This window comes from Kogia breviceps, chromosome 7, assembly GCF_026419965.1.
Source record: "Kogia breviceps isolate mKogBre1 chromosome 7, mKogBre1 haplotype 1, whole genome shotgun sequence".
NCBI classification, from domain to species: domain Eukaryota; kingdom Metazoa; phylum Chordata; class Mammalia; order Artiodactyla; family Physeteridae; genus Kogia; species Kogia breviceps.
In genome coordinates this window covers 119,535,033-119,552,406 of record NC_081316.1, presented here as the reverse complement: position 1 = coordinate 119,552,406, position 17,374 = coordinate 119,535,033, and the positions used below count along the sequence as shown (strand labels likewise).

General features: G+C 48.6%; 1 protein-coding gene across 5 annotated transcripts in view; it reads left to right on the top strand.

The window, feature by feature from the left end:
- The window catches only part of OPCML (opioid binding protein/cell adhesion molecule like), a 1,097,554-nt gene that overhangs the window by 570,283 nt on the left and 509,897 nt on the right, over positions 1-17,374 (top strand). For 3 of the 5 annotated variants that reach the window (XM_059067772.2, XM_067039351.1, XM_067039352.1), the window contains one exon: positions 14,198-14,282. In XM_059067772.2, coding sequence (XP_058923755.1) covers positions 14,198-14,282 — 85 coding nt within the window. The other 2 variants (XM_067039353.1, XM_067039350.1) reach the window with 2 other exon arrangements.

Below are 17,374 nucleotides of genomic sequence, written 5' to 3'. Positions count from 1 at the left end.
TCGCCAAAGCCTGCAAATGGCATCCTCCTGGGTCTTCCTCCTTAAATGCGTGCACCCGTCCACCAGTCAATCAGCCCATGTATCAAACACCACGTATACAGACCGCCGTGTCTGGCCCTTTCTGCGCTGTTTCTTTCTTTGGCTCTTTAGGGCTCCCCATCTCTGTGTATTCCTCATCTTTAAAATGAGCTTGTTCTTGATTGATTTAAGATACGAAGATCTCAGAATCTCTTCTCTTGTGGTTTCAACATGCCTAGAAGCATAGGTATTTCAGAGCTGAAAAGACACCAGGATGTAACTTGGCGTGCTGTATGTGTCTGTCTTAGTTAGTACACTTCCAAGAAAACTATTTTTAGACCCCCCTGCCCAGCACCATTGGTTTGTGCTAATTACAATGAGTATGGTGAGGTTGCTTTCTGACAGACCCTGCCTCTTGCAGAAGACAGTCACCTGTGCCCTATCTCAGCGTCTGGGCAGGTTATCAAATTCTCCTGCTTCTCCTCCCCGCAGGCCCCCGGCGTCCTCAGCCTCACTCTCGTTCAGCCTCACCGCCTGATGGCGAGGTTTGCTAGCTGCAGACCTGGTCTCTCTTCTCTGCAGACCCTCAGTGACTGGGGTGGGTGTCAGAGCAAATGACCAAGTCCAGGAGCTGTCAGAAAAACAGTCTGCGGAACAAAATGCACACTTTGCCAGAGGGTGGGGAGGTTAGAAAGCAGCATATCTTGACAGAGAGAGAGAAGTGTTGGAATTAATTCATAAACGTGTTGGATGGAAATTAGCAGATGAAGATTTGCAAGGGGAGAAGAGACAGAGGGGGAGAGAAATGGGAAGAGACAGACAGATGGAGAGGGGGAGGGAGAGGGTGGAAAATAGAGCAGAAGATGCAGCTTTATTTCGCAGTCTTGCTTTACCCTCCGTTGAAGCAGCCTGTGCTTTTGCAGGGATCCTGCCTCGCCTGCGTTTTTTGCTCCCCTTTTTAACCTCTGCCATCCTCAACCCCTGATCCTGGCCTCACCCCCAGCTTCCTGCTTCCGCAACAGTTGTGCTTTTCACACACATGGGATTCCTGGCTTCTGATGAGGGGACTGTCTCTCTCTGCAGAGAGCACCAAACTTCTGATGTCCCCATGCTAAGAGGAGAGGACTGGGCCTTTGGGGGAGATCTTCACTCCTGATCCTCTGATCTTGTTCAAGTCACCCTCTTTGAACCTCGGTTTTCCACCTGTAAAATTAGGATTCTTGGGCAGGCTAAATGCAATTATGTGTATAAGTCATTTGCCTTAGAATCGGGAGTGCTGTATGCATTCAGTTATTATTATTGTTATTGTTATTATCATTATTCATAGCAGCAGTACAAGTATCAGATTCTAAATTCTCTCTCTGGTGTCCTGTACGTAGTAGCTCAGTCTCTCTAGTAGAGGTAAGAGGTCCAAGCACTGTGTCTAAGTTCAGCTTTAGGGCCGGGAGAGACACACATTACCCTGTTTCCATTCCTTAATTGATGGCTGGAGTCTTGCCGCGTGACACAGCATCTGTTGGATGATGTTCCTTTCTGGAACAGACTACAGGCCATCACCCAATCCCATTTTGAGAGAACACTTGAGATCACCACGTGTGAGACCAGACACGGTTGGGTTCATTTTTCTTCCCTCTACAACAAGGGTTTACCCTGAAGTATCTCCTCCCCCCAAGCCCCTATCTGCCTCCCCAGATTCAAGGTACCACCTCTAAATCAGCACCTGCCTGTAGTCTTACTGTGGGGAGATCCTGAGTTTTTTCCAAAGTAGGTCTAGATAAACTGAAGTGTGTGCACACTTAGGATTCTTGCAAGGTTATTTCGGCCTCTCTGCATCCTGATTTCTTTCCCGTTCTCAATGACATCTAACCCCGGGTTTCTGTACCACCTGCTTTAGCACCTCTTCCCCCACCTATGAACGGGAACAACAAAACAAACTTTGCATAAAATCCACTCACACCAACGCACGTACTCTTCCCGAGTGTTTTACAATTTGAATTCTTTAAGCACGAATTGGACTTTGTCTTTTGAGAAGGAAACATTAGGCATTAGCTTGCTTGTGATAAACTACCTGGGGAGAGGGTAGAGAGGTTTTCCTCCCTTCCCTTTTCTAGGATGTTCCTGAAGGAAAGCAGTACCAGTTTAAACTCTTTTAGGAGGGATTACTGCAAAGGGAAATTGAGATGGGCGGTAGCTAATTTTATGTGTCAAAGTGGCGGGGCCACAGCACCCAGGTATTTGGGACAAATTATTCCAGATGTTCCTGTCAAGGTATTTTTAGATGAAATTAACATTTAAAATGGTAGACTTTGAGTGAAGCTGATTAACTTCCATCATGTGGGTGGGCCTTATCCAAGCAGTTGAAGGTCTTAATGGAAAACCACTGACTTCCCGGAGGAAAAGGGAATTCTGCCAGCACACAGCCTTCAGATGTGAACTGCAGCATGAACTCTCCCCGGGTCTCCTGCCTTCAGGCCTGCCCCGCAGACATGGCACATCACAACTGCAGAGGCCAGGTACTGGGAATAAATCTGGCTAGTTAGATAGGTTAGGTAGGGAGATATTGGATTATATATCTTCTCCCTATATATCCTATCCAGCTTCTATCTTCACATATATATCTGTCTGTCTGTCTCTCAGATCCCCCTGGCTCTGTTTCTCTGGAGAATTCTAAAATAAGATGCTTGGATGCATCTTCCTCTCTCCTGTGATGCTCCCTTCTTTCCTTTTCTTCTACTTTCTTGTTGCCATTTCCTTTCCCATCCTCTTTCCCAAGACTTCCTGATGCTTGGAGGAGGAAGTGCCAGGAGTGGATTCTATTTCCCCCTTTCCCAGTTCTCAGCCTGCATTTCCTGCCACCACGGGCAATGGAGAGCTCAGGACCCAGAGTGTGTGGGGGGGTTTTGTTTGTTTGTTTGTTTTGTTTTGTTCTGTTCTGTTTCCCTGTCTTGATCTCTGTAATATTGAATCCGTCCAGCAAGGTGACTGGGAGCTCAAGCAGCTGGGAGATGAGAGTGAACTTTGCGGATTACATCAGAGAGAAAAATGGGTGTTCGGTCGAGAGGTGGTGGGGGGGCCTTAGTGGTGAGACAAATCCCAGATGTCCGTGGGGTGGTGGTGACGATGCTTAGAGGCTAGCAGAATTTTAGAGACTGCTCAGGCCAACGCACCTCAAACTTTTTTGGCCATGACCCACAATAAAAAGACACACTAAAATGTGACCAGAGCACAAGTGCATGTGAGAGAGCTTGAGAACATGTATAAATAAACACATAAGAGCTGGATTCTGTGATGGGATAACATTTTATGAGAGGCTTCCTCTTTACATCACAATGATCATGTCCATCACAAGCTATGCTTCTGATTAGTATGGTTATATCTCATTAGTTAGAATACTAATAGCTAGAGCCCCATACACGATGTGTGTTAACCCAGCCACCTGCTCTCCCACCATGAGGAACTTCCTCCAGGATAAATACTGGTGTGGTCCAAGGTCAGTGCTGTGTGGTCACGGGGAGTCTGGACTGACACACATTGAACTACTTTAATTCTTCTCCACCTCAAGCTAAATTGCTACCAATGAAATAATCATCCAATGTCCAAATGAAGGCAAATTTCTTCAATTATCTAATATTTGGAATGTGCATCTTGAATAGCTCTAATATCTGTGAAAATTGGAGGCTATGAAATGGAGATACATAACTGGTTTTTATTATTAATTGAATAAATATTTATTGAGAATGTGCTATTTGCCAGGAACTGTTATGGTTGCCATTGATATAGCAGTGAACTGTGATGGGAAAAGATACAGTATTTTCTACTTTGAGTTCTTAGAAATGACTAGAAACAATCTTTCTTCTCCATGCACTGGTTTCTTAATCTAATAATAATGATACCTTTCTCACAGAGATGTTAAAAGGATGACATGAGGTGATACCTGTGAGGCTTGTACCCTAGCATCTGGCATATAGTGGGATGAGGATGGTGGTGATGATGGTAGTAATGATAATTATGACAGTGGTGGTGATGATGATGACGGTGGTGGTGGTGATGATGGTGGTGATGATGGTGATGGTGATGATGATGGTGATGATGGTGGTGATGATGATGGTGGTGATGATGATGGTGGTGATGATGGTGATGATGGTGGTGATGATGGTGATGGTGGTGATGATGGTGATGGTGATGATGATGGTGATGGTGATGGTGGTGATGATGACGGTGATGATGGTGATGATGATGATGGTGATGATGGTGATGATGGTGGTGGTGGTGATGATGGTGATGGTGATGATGATGACGGTGATGATGGTGATGATGGTGATGATGATGACGGTGATGATGGTGATGATGGTGATGATGATGATGGTGATGATGGTGATGATGGTGATGGTGATGATGGTGATGGTGATGATGGTGGTGATGATGATGGTGATGATGGTGATGATGGTGATGGTGATGATGGTGGTGGTGATGATGGTGATGATGGTGATGATGGTGATGATGGTGGTGATGATGGTGATGATTACGGTGGTGATGATGGTGGTGATGGTGATGATGATTACGGTGGTGATGATGGTGATGACAATGGTCACTGTAATTGTTTTTTAAATGTTGGTTGGTTGGTCTGTCCCTGAGTGGGTCCAGAGATGGAACTTCTGACTTGAAACAATTCATTTGACATGTACTCGTTACTCATCAGCCACATACAAAATGCTGTGATTAGCACATGCAGGTCTCTGACAAGTCCACAAAACTCTTTATCTTCAGACACCATATATCAGTATTGAGGGCTGTCAGGCTACAGATGAAATAAAATCAAACCCAATGCCAGCCTCCCTCATAGCCACATCTCTGTGCAGTTAGAGCCTCACTTTCTCCCTTCTTATTCTGTCACACTCAGCTGGAAAGCCTGGGCACCGTTTGCTCTCTCCATCATCCCTCAGCTCTCACCAACTGACTTCTGCTGCTGCCCCCGCAGTGAAACTTCTTCTGCCAAAGCCACCTTCGTCCCCACTCTGAAGACTGAACACATGGCAGACCATCCTTCACTGTCCTGAATTCCCTAGCATCAGACACCGTTAACCACTCTCTTCTTAATAGTCTAGGAGGTCACTGATCCTGATTTCCCTTCTAATTTTCTGGCCACTGCGCAGACTCCTTCATGAGATCTCCCCACACCCCTTCAGCATCTCTGTTGCCCAGACCTCACATCTAAGGCTTCATTCCCCTCCCTGAATCTTGTGCTAAACAACTGCCACAGGACCCAGGGCTTCAGCTCCACCTAAACAAAGATGATTACAAAATCCATAGCTCTAAACATGGTGTCCTTCTCAGACTCAAAACCTCTAAATATCCAAATGCCAACAGAAAGTTCTCCTTGGATGTTTCACTGGCCTTACCTTCCACATTTACCATTTATGCCCCTCCACTCAGTATCCACTCTCCTTACCATTTCCCTGCGATTGGTTCTATCAATCATCCACTCAGTAGCCAACATCAGAAACCCAGCAGCAGAGCCTAAACCACTCTCACTCTTTAAAAATGCTCTTAAGAGTCACTTCCTTTGAGTAGAGGCTTTCCAAGAGTCCTCGCCTAATTTAGATGGTCCAACTCTGAGATGTTGTAGCATCCTTGCGTGTTTTTATTTTAAATCTTACCATGTTGTATTACAATACCTGATTCATTTGCCCTACTAAATTATAAACGCCTTGTGGGCACGTTCTCTGTATCCCCCAGCCCAGCAAACTGCCTATATATTCAATGAGTCTTGGTCAGGAAAAAAAAATAAAGATTGAACGAATTCGTCAACAAAATAAATGAACAATATATTTTTTAAAGCTTGGCAAATGAGATAAGATTCCAGGTAATCAACATATAATATAAAATGCAAGTCCTAGATCCTCTCTAAGACCTAGGGAGCTCAGATTCACTTTAGCAGGAAGGGGAGAGAGGGCAGGTGAAGCGTCAGAGCACATCCTGTGTGCTGAGCCCTTTGCTGGTGTCTCATATACAACTTGTTCAGTTCTTCAAAGGAAGAAAAAGTACAGTGCTGCTAATCTAACCAATGAGTAAAGCTGGGCTCAGAGAAGTCTGGTCCATTGCCCATGGTCCTGGGTGGCAAGTCCAGATTTAGAGCCAGGTAAGTTGGCTCCTGACGGGCATTCTCTCCTCCACGCCCTGGTTCTCGGGTGGAATGATCCACTTTCCGTCTGTCATAGTGGAAGCTGTAGTGAGACTCTGGAGGGGTAGACCGAAATAACTCCTATTGAGCACTTAAAAAACACATTTTATGGCTTGTAGGTTTCCATATAAAGGTTTTTTTGGTCATTTGATTTATAGAACTGTATGTGGTGTGGCTATAAAGTAATGAGGCGGATTCTATTGTATGGTTTGTGGAAACTGGTCTCTTTGCAGGAGTCTCCAGGTTTTCTAGAAGGAGATGTTCAGTGCAGTTGATGTTGATGCCTTAGGATGTTCCACCATTGAGGGGTTTGGGGGCCAGGGAGGAAATGCGAATGGGAGAAGCAGATTCTCGGCTGTCAGCTTAACTGACGTTCTACAGACCGTGGAGAGTGGACATCAGTTCTCTCGCGCAGCAAACATTCTCCGGCGTTCACTCCATGCCAGGCTCTAGTCCGTGGCAGAGGAATCGGGGATGAACAGGAGAAGTGCCTGCCCTCAGGGAGCCTGCAATGCTAACGCGAGAGAGACAGTTGCATGCAGGCACGTGCACGACACTTGGAAGGGCAGGGCGTAGGGTAAGGAGGCTGACGTTGCAGCAGCTGGGTTGTACAGCCTTCAGTCGGTCGCTCCTTCGGTCTTGGGGAATACCTCCTCTGTATCTTTTTACAAAGCGGACCTTGTGTGCCTTACGCTTTGTTTCGTTCCTGTTGCGGTTTTGTTTGTTTTGGCCAATTTCCGTCATTTGGGCCTAGAGAAGAGAAGAGGAAGTTTATGTCCCTTGATAGCAGTCACTGTGCCAGGCGTGGCGAGAGGACTGAGCTGTCTTAATTCTCAGGGCAGCCTTGCCACGATGCCCCCGTGAGCCCTGTTTACAGATGAGAACATACGGACTCCGAGAGGATGAGAAATGTGCCCCAGATGACAGAGTTACAAGAGGCAGGGCTGGGGTGCAAAGCATGGGTTGTCACTGCTGCCCACTCGCGGTGCTTCTCACTGGCCCGAGCACGTGGGCCTCACAGGGAGGCTGTGATCTGCTCAGTGATGGAAGGCGGGCGGAGCAAGACTCCTCTGACCTGAAGTCTGGCCGCAGGTCAGCAGTGGACTGGGAAAACCACTGGACATCTATTTGCCTCAAAAGTCCTCATCACAAGAAAAAACATGGCAACTGTGTAGGGACAGCTGTTAACCAGACTTACTGTGCTGATCGTTTTGCAACATATACACATATCAAATCATTATGTGGTACACCTGAAACTAACATAGCTTTATATGTCAATTATACCTAATTTTTTTTAAAAAAACACATATTTGGCTCGGTTAGCAAGAGTGCAAAGAGAAATGAAGCTCCTCATTCCTTTTTAGCACTGATCTTGTAGGCAGCTCTTATACAGGGATTGCTTTGAGTTTTATCTTGAACAGAACTTGTGTCTCATCTGAAGTATTACAGTCTGGTATGTGTTTCCATGTCTTGGAACTTCCTTGAGCCTAAAAACTGAAGGCTTTTGGTTCAGTTCATTTTGAATTCTTACCTCTCTGTTCACTAGCAAACACCTCTAGCTGGTAATACCTGCATGTCCTGAGGGCCCAAGACAGACAACATCCCCCAGCTAAACCACGATGCCTCCTCAATCGTCCCGCCCCACTGGGTCCTCCTGATTTAGGTCGGCTTCTGGAATATAAATATGCATCATGCACAGGCTTCTTACTTTATTTCTTTCTAATGCACACACAGAGCAGCTGGGTACAATCTTCTCTCAGATAAACACAAGCTGTAAGTTTTCCTTATTTATAAATAACACACAGTTTGAAATTGCTTTTACAACTGGATACAAATTTCATTAGATAAATTCAGATATTTCTGTTGGATCCAGAGTTCCCCATAGCCAGCCTCATCTAGGCAGCCTCTCCATGGTACAAGGAAACCATATTAATAACCACTTTGATCCTTAGGTGACTTCTAGTTCTAAAATTGGCTCTTTAAAATTAGAGAGAGACCTGTTCAGTTTTCCCATATCTCACACACACACACACACACACACACACAACCTCTGGACAACTTGGAAATTTGCCTGCCCTGCTCTGTACAGCTTACCTGCCCCCAGAGCCACTTCAGACTAAAAAAAACCTATGATGGTGGGGGAATTAGGTCTCTTTCTGTAGGTAATAAGAAAACATTTACTGGGTGCTTACGGAGGGCCCAGCAGGATGCTGACAACTTGTATTTCATTTAACACTCAAAACTACTGTACACACATTCATCACTATCATTGCCTCTATTTACAGACGGGGAAACTAAGCATTATCAAAGTTAAGGATATTGTATAAAATCACCCTGAAGTAGGTTTTAGAGGTGCGATTCAGGTGGACTCCAGTGTCCAAGTTCTGGTCTGACCCACTACCCAATAAAACAAGGGCCCCCTGGATTCATTAAGGGTAAGTGAGTAGCATTTTTAAAAAACCATCCCGATATAATTCACAGCCTCATCCCCAAACAATTTCAGCATCTACTGTCAAAAGCTAAGATACGGCCGAGCAGAGGAAGTATATTAAAAGACAAATTGAAAACAGTGGAATCACTAAACTTCAGAACAGTGTAGGTTCTAAAGTTTATACTGTTGGGTTTATTTCTAATTTACAAACAAAGGCAGAGAGAGGGGCCTCTAGATCTGGAGGGAGGGTTCCATGGATAACATCTCCTCACCACACACACAGAGCGGAAAGAGAAAGACTTGTATCACCGTTTTCCCTTTGACAGTGAGCCTAGGTGAGCTGCTGGGCTGTCCTCGGTCCTCTGCTGTGGCCTCAGCCTCTTTCCTCCTGCTGCCCACGGCTCCACTTGACCCTCTCCTACAGCACTTCACTCGCTCCTTCGACCTCTGCCTCTCTAAACCTATTTCTTCTGGACTCATCCTCATCACAGGGTGTCGTGCCACCCCAAACTCAGCCCCTTCTTTCCCTCAATCCCAACATCCAGACTCTCAGGAAGCCCTGACTACTGTACTTCCACAATATGCCCCTTACCTTTCCCTGTTTCTCCATCACCATTGTCACCGACATCATTTCTCCCCTCTTCTGCCCCCAACACTCTCCCTGAATCCCACTCTGTGCCCTTGCAACCCCCTTCTCTTCATGACAAAGTGATATTTTAAAGCTCATCAGATCAGGTAACCTCCCCGCTTTACGTTTTCTAAAACTGCTACATTGCACTGGATCCAACTTGCATTTTCTATTACAAATCGCCCTAATTATCTAGACATCTGTAGGTCTGAATCAGAGCTTTAGTTGGTACATAGGACATTTACATCCTTTCATTTGTAATTTTTTTTTTTTTTTTTTTTTTGCGGTACGCGGGCCTCTCACTGTTGTGGCCTCTCCCTTTGCGGAGCACAGGCTCCGGACGCGCAGGCTCAGCGGCCACGGCTCACGGGCCCAGCCGCTCCGCGGCACGTGGGATCTTCCCAGACCGGGGCACGAACCCGCGTCCCCTGCATCGGCAGGCGGACCCTCAACCACTGCGCCACCAGGGAAGCCCCCTTTGTAACTTTTTACATGTCATAAGTTGTAATCACTGGGAAGTGGGGATTTTGCTATATAGTCATAATTTATGATTACTAAGTGCTTACACTGTGCCCATTCCTTTGGCAATGATCTCATTAATTGTTGCCCTGTATTAATCAAGTTTTGAGGTTTTCTATTCTGTATTTTAAGATGCTTTGACATCTTGGAGGCTTGCAAATTCTGGAGAGACTGTCTCTCCCAGGGCTAGCTAATTTCCAGAGATAGCAAACAACTTGCCTTCAGCATGTCCTTCATATGCAATTTCATATATTTCCATTTCATATCCATTTCCTCTACCCAGTGGTCACAATGTTTCCCCTGCCCTGAGTCACCCCAGGGCCAGGTCCCGGACAACTAGAGACCACACCCAGAGTCCGGGCCTGCCACAGTTATTCACAAAATCCAACCCTAAGTCTGCTCAAGCTTGCCCTCCCCACCTTGCCCAGTCCTTCTCCCAGAAACCACCATGGAGTCTCTGGACCTTGCTTTCTCCTTGTCCTTTCTGCTTCCCCTCTCACCCTGGTGCTTCCCCATGTGGCCCTGCACAGTGCGGCGTGCCCCTCCTCTGGGGAACGCCAAGGAATCAGTTCTCCTTTCAGGACAGTTTTTTTCCATGTCTGCCGTCTTACCAGACCTTACAACATAATCTTGGGGACGTTTCACAAAACCCCAAAACCCTATGAAATAGGCGAGACGGGTATTATTAGATACCAGTCACACAGCTGAAGGATCAAGGAGTCAGTATCTGAACGGACAATCCAACTGCAGAACCAGTACGCGTAGTACTCTAATCCGTCTTCATTTAATTTGTCTTCGTATGTGTCATCAAATATCCAAAAGAGGTTTAACTGGGGGTTTCCCTATCATAGTACTCAGTCAAGAATTTCACAGAAATCTCCCGATATAAACTACTTGTTCATTGTTCATTGCAAAGCTCACCCCCTTTTACCTTTCCCATTTCAATCTGGTTTGGCCTTCCCATCTCCAAATGGATATACTGGTCCCTAGCAATGCCTTACAGATGAATGAACTCTCCCCCACCAAACTGTAGACCGGCATAGATTCACACACACAAAACTACAGGCCTCTGTAGTTATTTCTCTGATTCCCTAGCCCTTAAGTTCAGCCCATGTGTTCACCTACAAATATTGAACCAGGAAGCCGACTTACAGAAGAGAAAGATGACGGCCCCATTCTCTAGGACTCCAGATACCTAGAGCTGGGGGGAGTCAGCCCTGCAAAAATAAAAAGTTTATCCTTTTCCCAAGGGCAGGATTTGTTACATGTTATTAAGACCATATAATGCCTCACTTCATCCTATCTCTGCCTCTTCTTTTCTTGCCTTGCCTGTTCTCCTCCCACCGGGAATCTCATGTTCTTTCCTGCTTGCTTTTCTTCTCCGGCAACTCTTTCCATCTCAAGTCACCCTTCAGGGGCTGATTCAGCCTTTGGCAGCAGCCCAGCTGCACCTCTTGAAAAGCACTAGCACGGGCAGGTGCGTCAGTCGGCCGTGTCATCGGTGTGCCCGGCAACCAAGCAGCAGGAGCTGCGTGACGTGTACGGCAGCCTGACCCTTCCCCACGGCTCCCCCCACTTGGTGTTCAAGAGACAAACTCTGTCACTGAAGAAAATCATAAGCCCAGCCCCAGTTCTCAGCTTTGCACAGATTAAAGCACTGAAAAAGTCTTTGCAGGCTGTTGATAGTGGACAAGAGCACCTCGGAGTTTAGAGGATTATGTACGATGTGTATACAGAAAACCCAGGTACACTCAGGTCTTAAGGAAAGATGTGTATCATTAAAACTGGTGGGTGGGGCTTCCCTGGTGGCGCAGTGGTTGAGAATCCGCCTGCCGATACAGGGGACGCGGGTTCGTGCCCTGGTCCGGGAAGATCCCACGTGCCGCGGAGCGGCTGGGCCCGTGAGCCATGGCCGCTGAGCCTGCGCGTCCGGAGCCTGTGCTCCACAACGGGAGAGGCCACAGCAGTGAGAGGCCCGCGTACCGCAAAAAAAAAAAAAAACAAACTGGTGGGTGATCCCAAAGTAAGTTGTTTGGCTGCTCTGGCCTTGCCTCTCCTCCCAGCATCATTACCCCTCTCAGCTAGAAGCGCACTGGAGAGTGTACTGCGCATGCCTGCATTATTAACACCTGCATTCTGGGAAGGAGGTGCCATGTACTTTCACTCGATTAAAACTTATAAAACACAGGTGGCACAACTAGTGACAGGCATTCCTTCTCCCTGAGGGACGATGCTCTAATTAAAAACTTTAGACCTAAGATGTATGTGGTTCTCTTTTTACAGGGGGCAGGGGATGGGCAGTATTTATTTATATTATAGTATTTATCATAGTATAGTATCTAGTAGTACAGTATCTGTTTGTGCCCAGCTTTTTATAACTGAGAACAGGTAGCACACTTTTGTGCCCTTCAGCAACGAACACAATTAATGGTATAAGTTTAAAGCTTATTTTTGAATTACACTCCATTGCAACAGTTGTTCAGAGCCCAGGCTAATTTTACAAAAGGATTTGAGAACGAATGCAGTAAAGCAAATGCATGTAGCAACTATTAAAGTATGATACAAGGGCAGAAGCCACATAATAAGGGGTGGCTTTTGTCAGAGGGAGCAGAAAGAAAGCCTCTTGACAGGCCCAAGGAAAGCCTGAGCTTTTCAGTTCTTAACCCAAAGAAATGCCTCCATACTCCACACTGACAGGCTGGGCTCTAAGAATACCTTATCACCAGGTCCCCTCCGGATACGGGGATGGTGCCACGTTATGTTGTGATCATAAAGCCACAGGTGGATTTTATAAGAACCAGTCTTATCACTTTTTAGGATCCCTACGTGTTTTCCCCAGTTTTTGCATTTTTACAATAAGATACTTGGGTTATAAGCGTGGAGTAGGACAGGGCCGATTTTGCTCGTGGCGCAGCAGGAAGAAATTCTGATTTGCCAGTTGGCGAGCCAGAGCGCGCAACTCAAGGGCCAGGAGTACTTCCAAGGTGGGTCACCGCAGGAGAAAGCGCTCCACCTTCTCGCCAAGGCCCAGGAGAGCTCCGCCTGGGGCGGGACTGTAGCTCGGCCACGTGGAGAGCGGGCTGCCGAGCGGTGGACGCGCGCACGGGGTCAGAATCCCGGCGTGGGAAACCTAGCTGAGATCTCCAGGGCGGGGTTTGGCAACTTCTGCCTTGGCCCACGGCATCCGGGGAAGGAAGGTACGAGTCGGTTTGCAATTTGCTGCGGTCCCGAGCCCTTCCCTCCCGCCCGCCCGCAGGGAAGCCGCCGAGAGGAGCGCAGCGTTCCCGGGCAGGCGCGGTGTCGGGGAAGAGAGGAGCGGGGGAGGAGGCGGCCCGACACGCGCCGCTCCCGGCGCGGGTGGGCGGCGCGGCTGGGGTTACGGTGTGCGCCCGCCGCGTGGCGCGCTGTCCGCCCGCTCGCTCGGCGCCGGCCCCGCGGAGAGCTGCGGTGAGTGACGGAGCTGCTGCCATGACAACCCCGGCGGTCTGGGCCCGCGCGTGTTGGAGCTGCTCCCGGGAGGCCGGCGGCGCGGAGGCCGGGGGCGGCCGCTGAGCGTGGCGTCCGCGCGTCCCCGCGCCCCGCGCCGCGTCCCCGGAGAGGCGGGCGCGGCGTCCGCCAGCTCTCCGTGGGCCCCGAGCCTGCGCCGCCGGCGCTCCGCGGGCCGGGCTGGCCGCCAGTCGCCGCGCGGGCTGCGGCGAGGACGCCAGGCACCCACCGCACCGGAGGATCCTCGGGCTCGGCGGCGGCTGCGGGTCCCCGCGGTGGAACTTTTTACCGCCTTTGCGTTCCAGATTGGAGACTCGGGCTGGTTTCTAAATACAACTGTACATATGTGTGAGCTAATAAAACATTCTCTCCTCTCCTCTCCTCGAAGCGGCAGCTTTTTATGACATCTCCTTTATGTCAGAGACACTTGCCTGGCTTCTTTGGGCTATAAACTTTTGATGCCAGACCTCGGCAGGACGTGCCCAACTGAATGTTAAAGTAGCACCTCGGCAGAGAAAGAGCAGTCCGTGACCTTCATCTCTGCACCTTCCTCCTTCCTCTCCCTTCCCGGCCGCCTCCCTCCTCCCCAGGGGAGCGTCGAGAAAGCTCTTTTTGGATGCAGGAGGGGGCTTCTGGTTCTGCCAGGCTGGAAAGCTGAGGCAGGATCTGAGGAAGAATCATTAGAGTCGGGAGAGCCTGGACTCCGCTTCTGCTTCCCCCTCTCTGCTTCTGGCTGGTTCCAGCCCTTTCCTCCCTCCCCACGCGGCTGCCTGAGACCCGCCGCTGTGCGGGGCGGGGGACGAGGACCGAGCGGCTGCCTGCCCGAGTTCTGGGAAGTTGTGGCCGTCGAGGATGGGGGTCTGTGGGTACCTGTTCCTGCCCTGGAAGTGCCTCGTGGTCGTGTCTCTCAGGCTGCTGTTCCTTGTACCCACAGGAGTGCCCGTGCGCAGCGGCGATGCCACCTTCCCCAAAGCGATGGACAACGTGACGGTCCGGCAGGGGGAGAGCGCCACCCTCAGGTAGGGAGCTGTACTTCGGCGGGGGCCTGAGCCCCTCGGATGTGATTCCGTGGGAAGGGGCGAGCGAGAGAGAACCGGAGACTTGCGTGGGGGATCGGAGCGTGGGAGAGGGCCTTTTGCAGGCCCAAGAGGTGCCCACTTGGCGTTCTGTGGCAGCTGGCACCCATTCTCCCGGACAGCTTTGTCATGTGCTGTGGCTTTTCTGGTACCGGATCTTAGGAGCGAGTTCTTGAGTCCTTGCGTGGGGCTCCATGTGTCTGTGAGGCCATGACGTGGCTAGGCTCACTTTTGCCTTGGCCCCGGGATGAGAGCCGTGGCATTGAAACGTGCTGGGGGGTTAGCCCGAGATCTCTTGTACCCTGGTGGCTGTCTCGCAGTCCGGAAGGTATGTGATGAGGCAGCGTCGTCCTCCCAGTGGGCTGGCTGGTCTCGGTCAGAGCGGTACCCGACATTTCAGGCTCTGGAATTGCTGTTGCTGGGCCGCGTGGCCCTTTATGAGTTTGCCTAAGAGGCAGCCATCCTTGCCAACACGGTGTGGTGCTCCTCGGGTCCCTATTATAAATCATGAGGGCAGTTTTATCTTTGCAGGCTCAGGCCAGGGAGAGGAAGCATAACATGTAGCTTTTATGCAACAACACTCCTATGTGAAAAGCACAATATGCGACAGCTTTTTGTTTTACCTCAATGAGTGAGTTACAGAGCATCACTTACATGCTCCAGGCAGAGGGGTGGAGCTTCTTGGAATATGAACCTTTGGGGACCAGGCCTGCTGCAGCAGAGACTTTAATAAAAATGCAGCCACCGCTTTCCACCAGCTCAGCAGATATCATCTTTTATCCCTTTAATGAGGCAGTTCTGGCCCTCGGAGACCGATTCAGGGGACATCCCACCTTAACTCTGCTCATAGTATACACAGGGTGAATGCATTTTCCCTGTCTGTGACTTCGATGGTTATGGTGGAAGTAAAACGTCGTGCCCCAGATTCTGCAGCCAAGAAGCCTGGCTTCTCCAAGGGATGTATGAGGGTGGGGCTGCCTTCCTGTTCTTCCCTTGACTTCCTTGGTTGAACCCTCTGCATCTGGACAAGCCTCTCCCTGGGAAGGAAAGAAAGGCCTCCTGCCTCCTGCTCTTCCTACCGAAGCCCAGGCGTTAGGGTGGATTCTTGCCACTTTGAAAGTGGCCCTCAGCTGAGTCTTCTTTTGAGCTTGAGGACAAGTCCTAGAACTCTGTCTGCTGGTGCATGGGGGCCCCGGGAGGAGAGAGAAAAAAGAGGATGGAGACAGACCTCCTCTCTAGACAGCAGGAGGGAAAGCCTCTGGGCATGTGGGCACCCCTCAGCCAGTCCCAGACTAGAGGGAACGTAACATGCCTACTTCCTTGCCTTAGAGAAATCCTGGGGGCTCCATGTCCTGAGAGGCACATGTGCAGAGGGCCAGTCTGCTCAAAGAGAGGAGTAGCAGCCGGGCTACAGTGCATGTTAACTGAGGAAACGCGGGGGAAAGGTAGTAGGTATGAAGGGATTTTGATTCTGCCACGCACCTCTCTTCATCCACCAAACTATTACCAGGGACAGAGAGGCTCAGCATTGAATAAGGCCAAAGTGCTGAACCTTCCAAAATCCTCTGTCCTCTTCTTGCCTCTGAAAGTTAAACCAGAAACTTAAAAGACTGGAGCTTTCTGCTGTACGGGATGCAATAACACAGTTCCACCAGCAGAGGGCCAGCTTTGATCTGCCCTTTTTTTAATTAGCTGCTGGCCTGTTTTCATGATCTTCAGTTCTAATGTTTAGCAGCTGGGCTTGATAATGGGAATGGGAATAAAAAAGGGAAAGCTGAATAGTTGCTTTTTTGTGCTTTGTGGAGAAAAAAAAAAAAAAGCCTTACGTATTTGAGTGTAACTGTTATCTGTTACCTGATGGCATGCTTTATTTTTTAAAATGTAAGCGCGTCTCATGTTGATTTTTGCCTCTCAACTTGTGTATAATTTGCCCTGAAATAGAGAAATTCAGTGCATTGCTCCCACTTTAATCCTTCTTTATCCTCTTTCTTTTACCTCTCATGTTCTTCCCTTTTATTACGTTTTCCTTTGTTTTTGATCAGATATCTCCATTTTATATATACTTCCATGCTGTTCATTCTCAACTTTCTGCCTTTGCTTTCATCACTTAATTCTTAGTATTTCCTGAGTTTTAAGGTTCGGGTTTCACTGCTATCACAATGTTTCTTAAAATAGCTTAACTAGCTCCTGCAGATCTCTGGGGGTCTCCGTCTCTCCCCTTCTGTTTTCCGTGCTCCTTTGGTTCCTTGGCTCTACAGCTGTGTGCCCGTCTCAATGAAAACCTTGTTTGTCAGGGCTCAGAGGGGGCATCCGCTGCTTCCCGTCTCTGGAAGTCCGCGGCCTCAACCCCAGATAGATGTATCATTTGGGGTTTCTTTTTTTTTTGCTTCTAAAAATTGTAATTCTTGACGGTGGCCACTCTTTAGTCTCCTGAAAGGTACCCCTTTGGGCGTTCAGCGCTTGGGAATCCAGTGTTCTGAGTGCATCGTTTCGTGTTCACAGGCGTTGATGATTTCCAGGCTCATCAGCCACAGAAAGCCTTTCAAATGTGGCTGCCCTGGATCCAAGTAGCCGCAACCTGTTTCTAAATCTTGAATGAAATCACATGGAGGCCAAAGACCGACTAGGAGAAGCAAGAAAATCGAGAAAGCTGGGTCCTCCTTTGAAATTCCCCGTGAGACATTGCCCGGCTCAGAGAAGGATGATCTCCTTCCTTGGAGGCATGATCTGTGGTGCTAGGTCTTTGATTGCATTGAGGGGTGCTAGGAAGTGAGGTGCCAGAGACGACACTGAAGTTTTGAATGTGGATGAAACTTATTTTGTGTAAACGAGGCAATCATATCTTCCTCATGACTACTTCACAGGGCTACTTTTAAAGTAGAAATAATTAACGTGACTCTGGAATTATTTGCCTTCTTGGAAGAGAGATGATATGGAAAATGAAGGTGATATTCACAGTGTCTGAATTATAGCTCCTGTGACTCGGATTCGAATTCATTACTATAAATGGGCCCTCTTGGCCAGAATCATTTCAT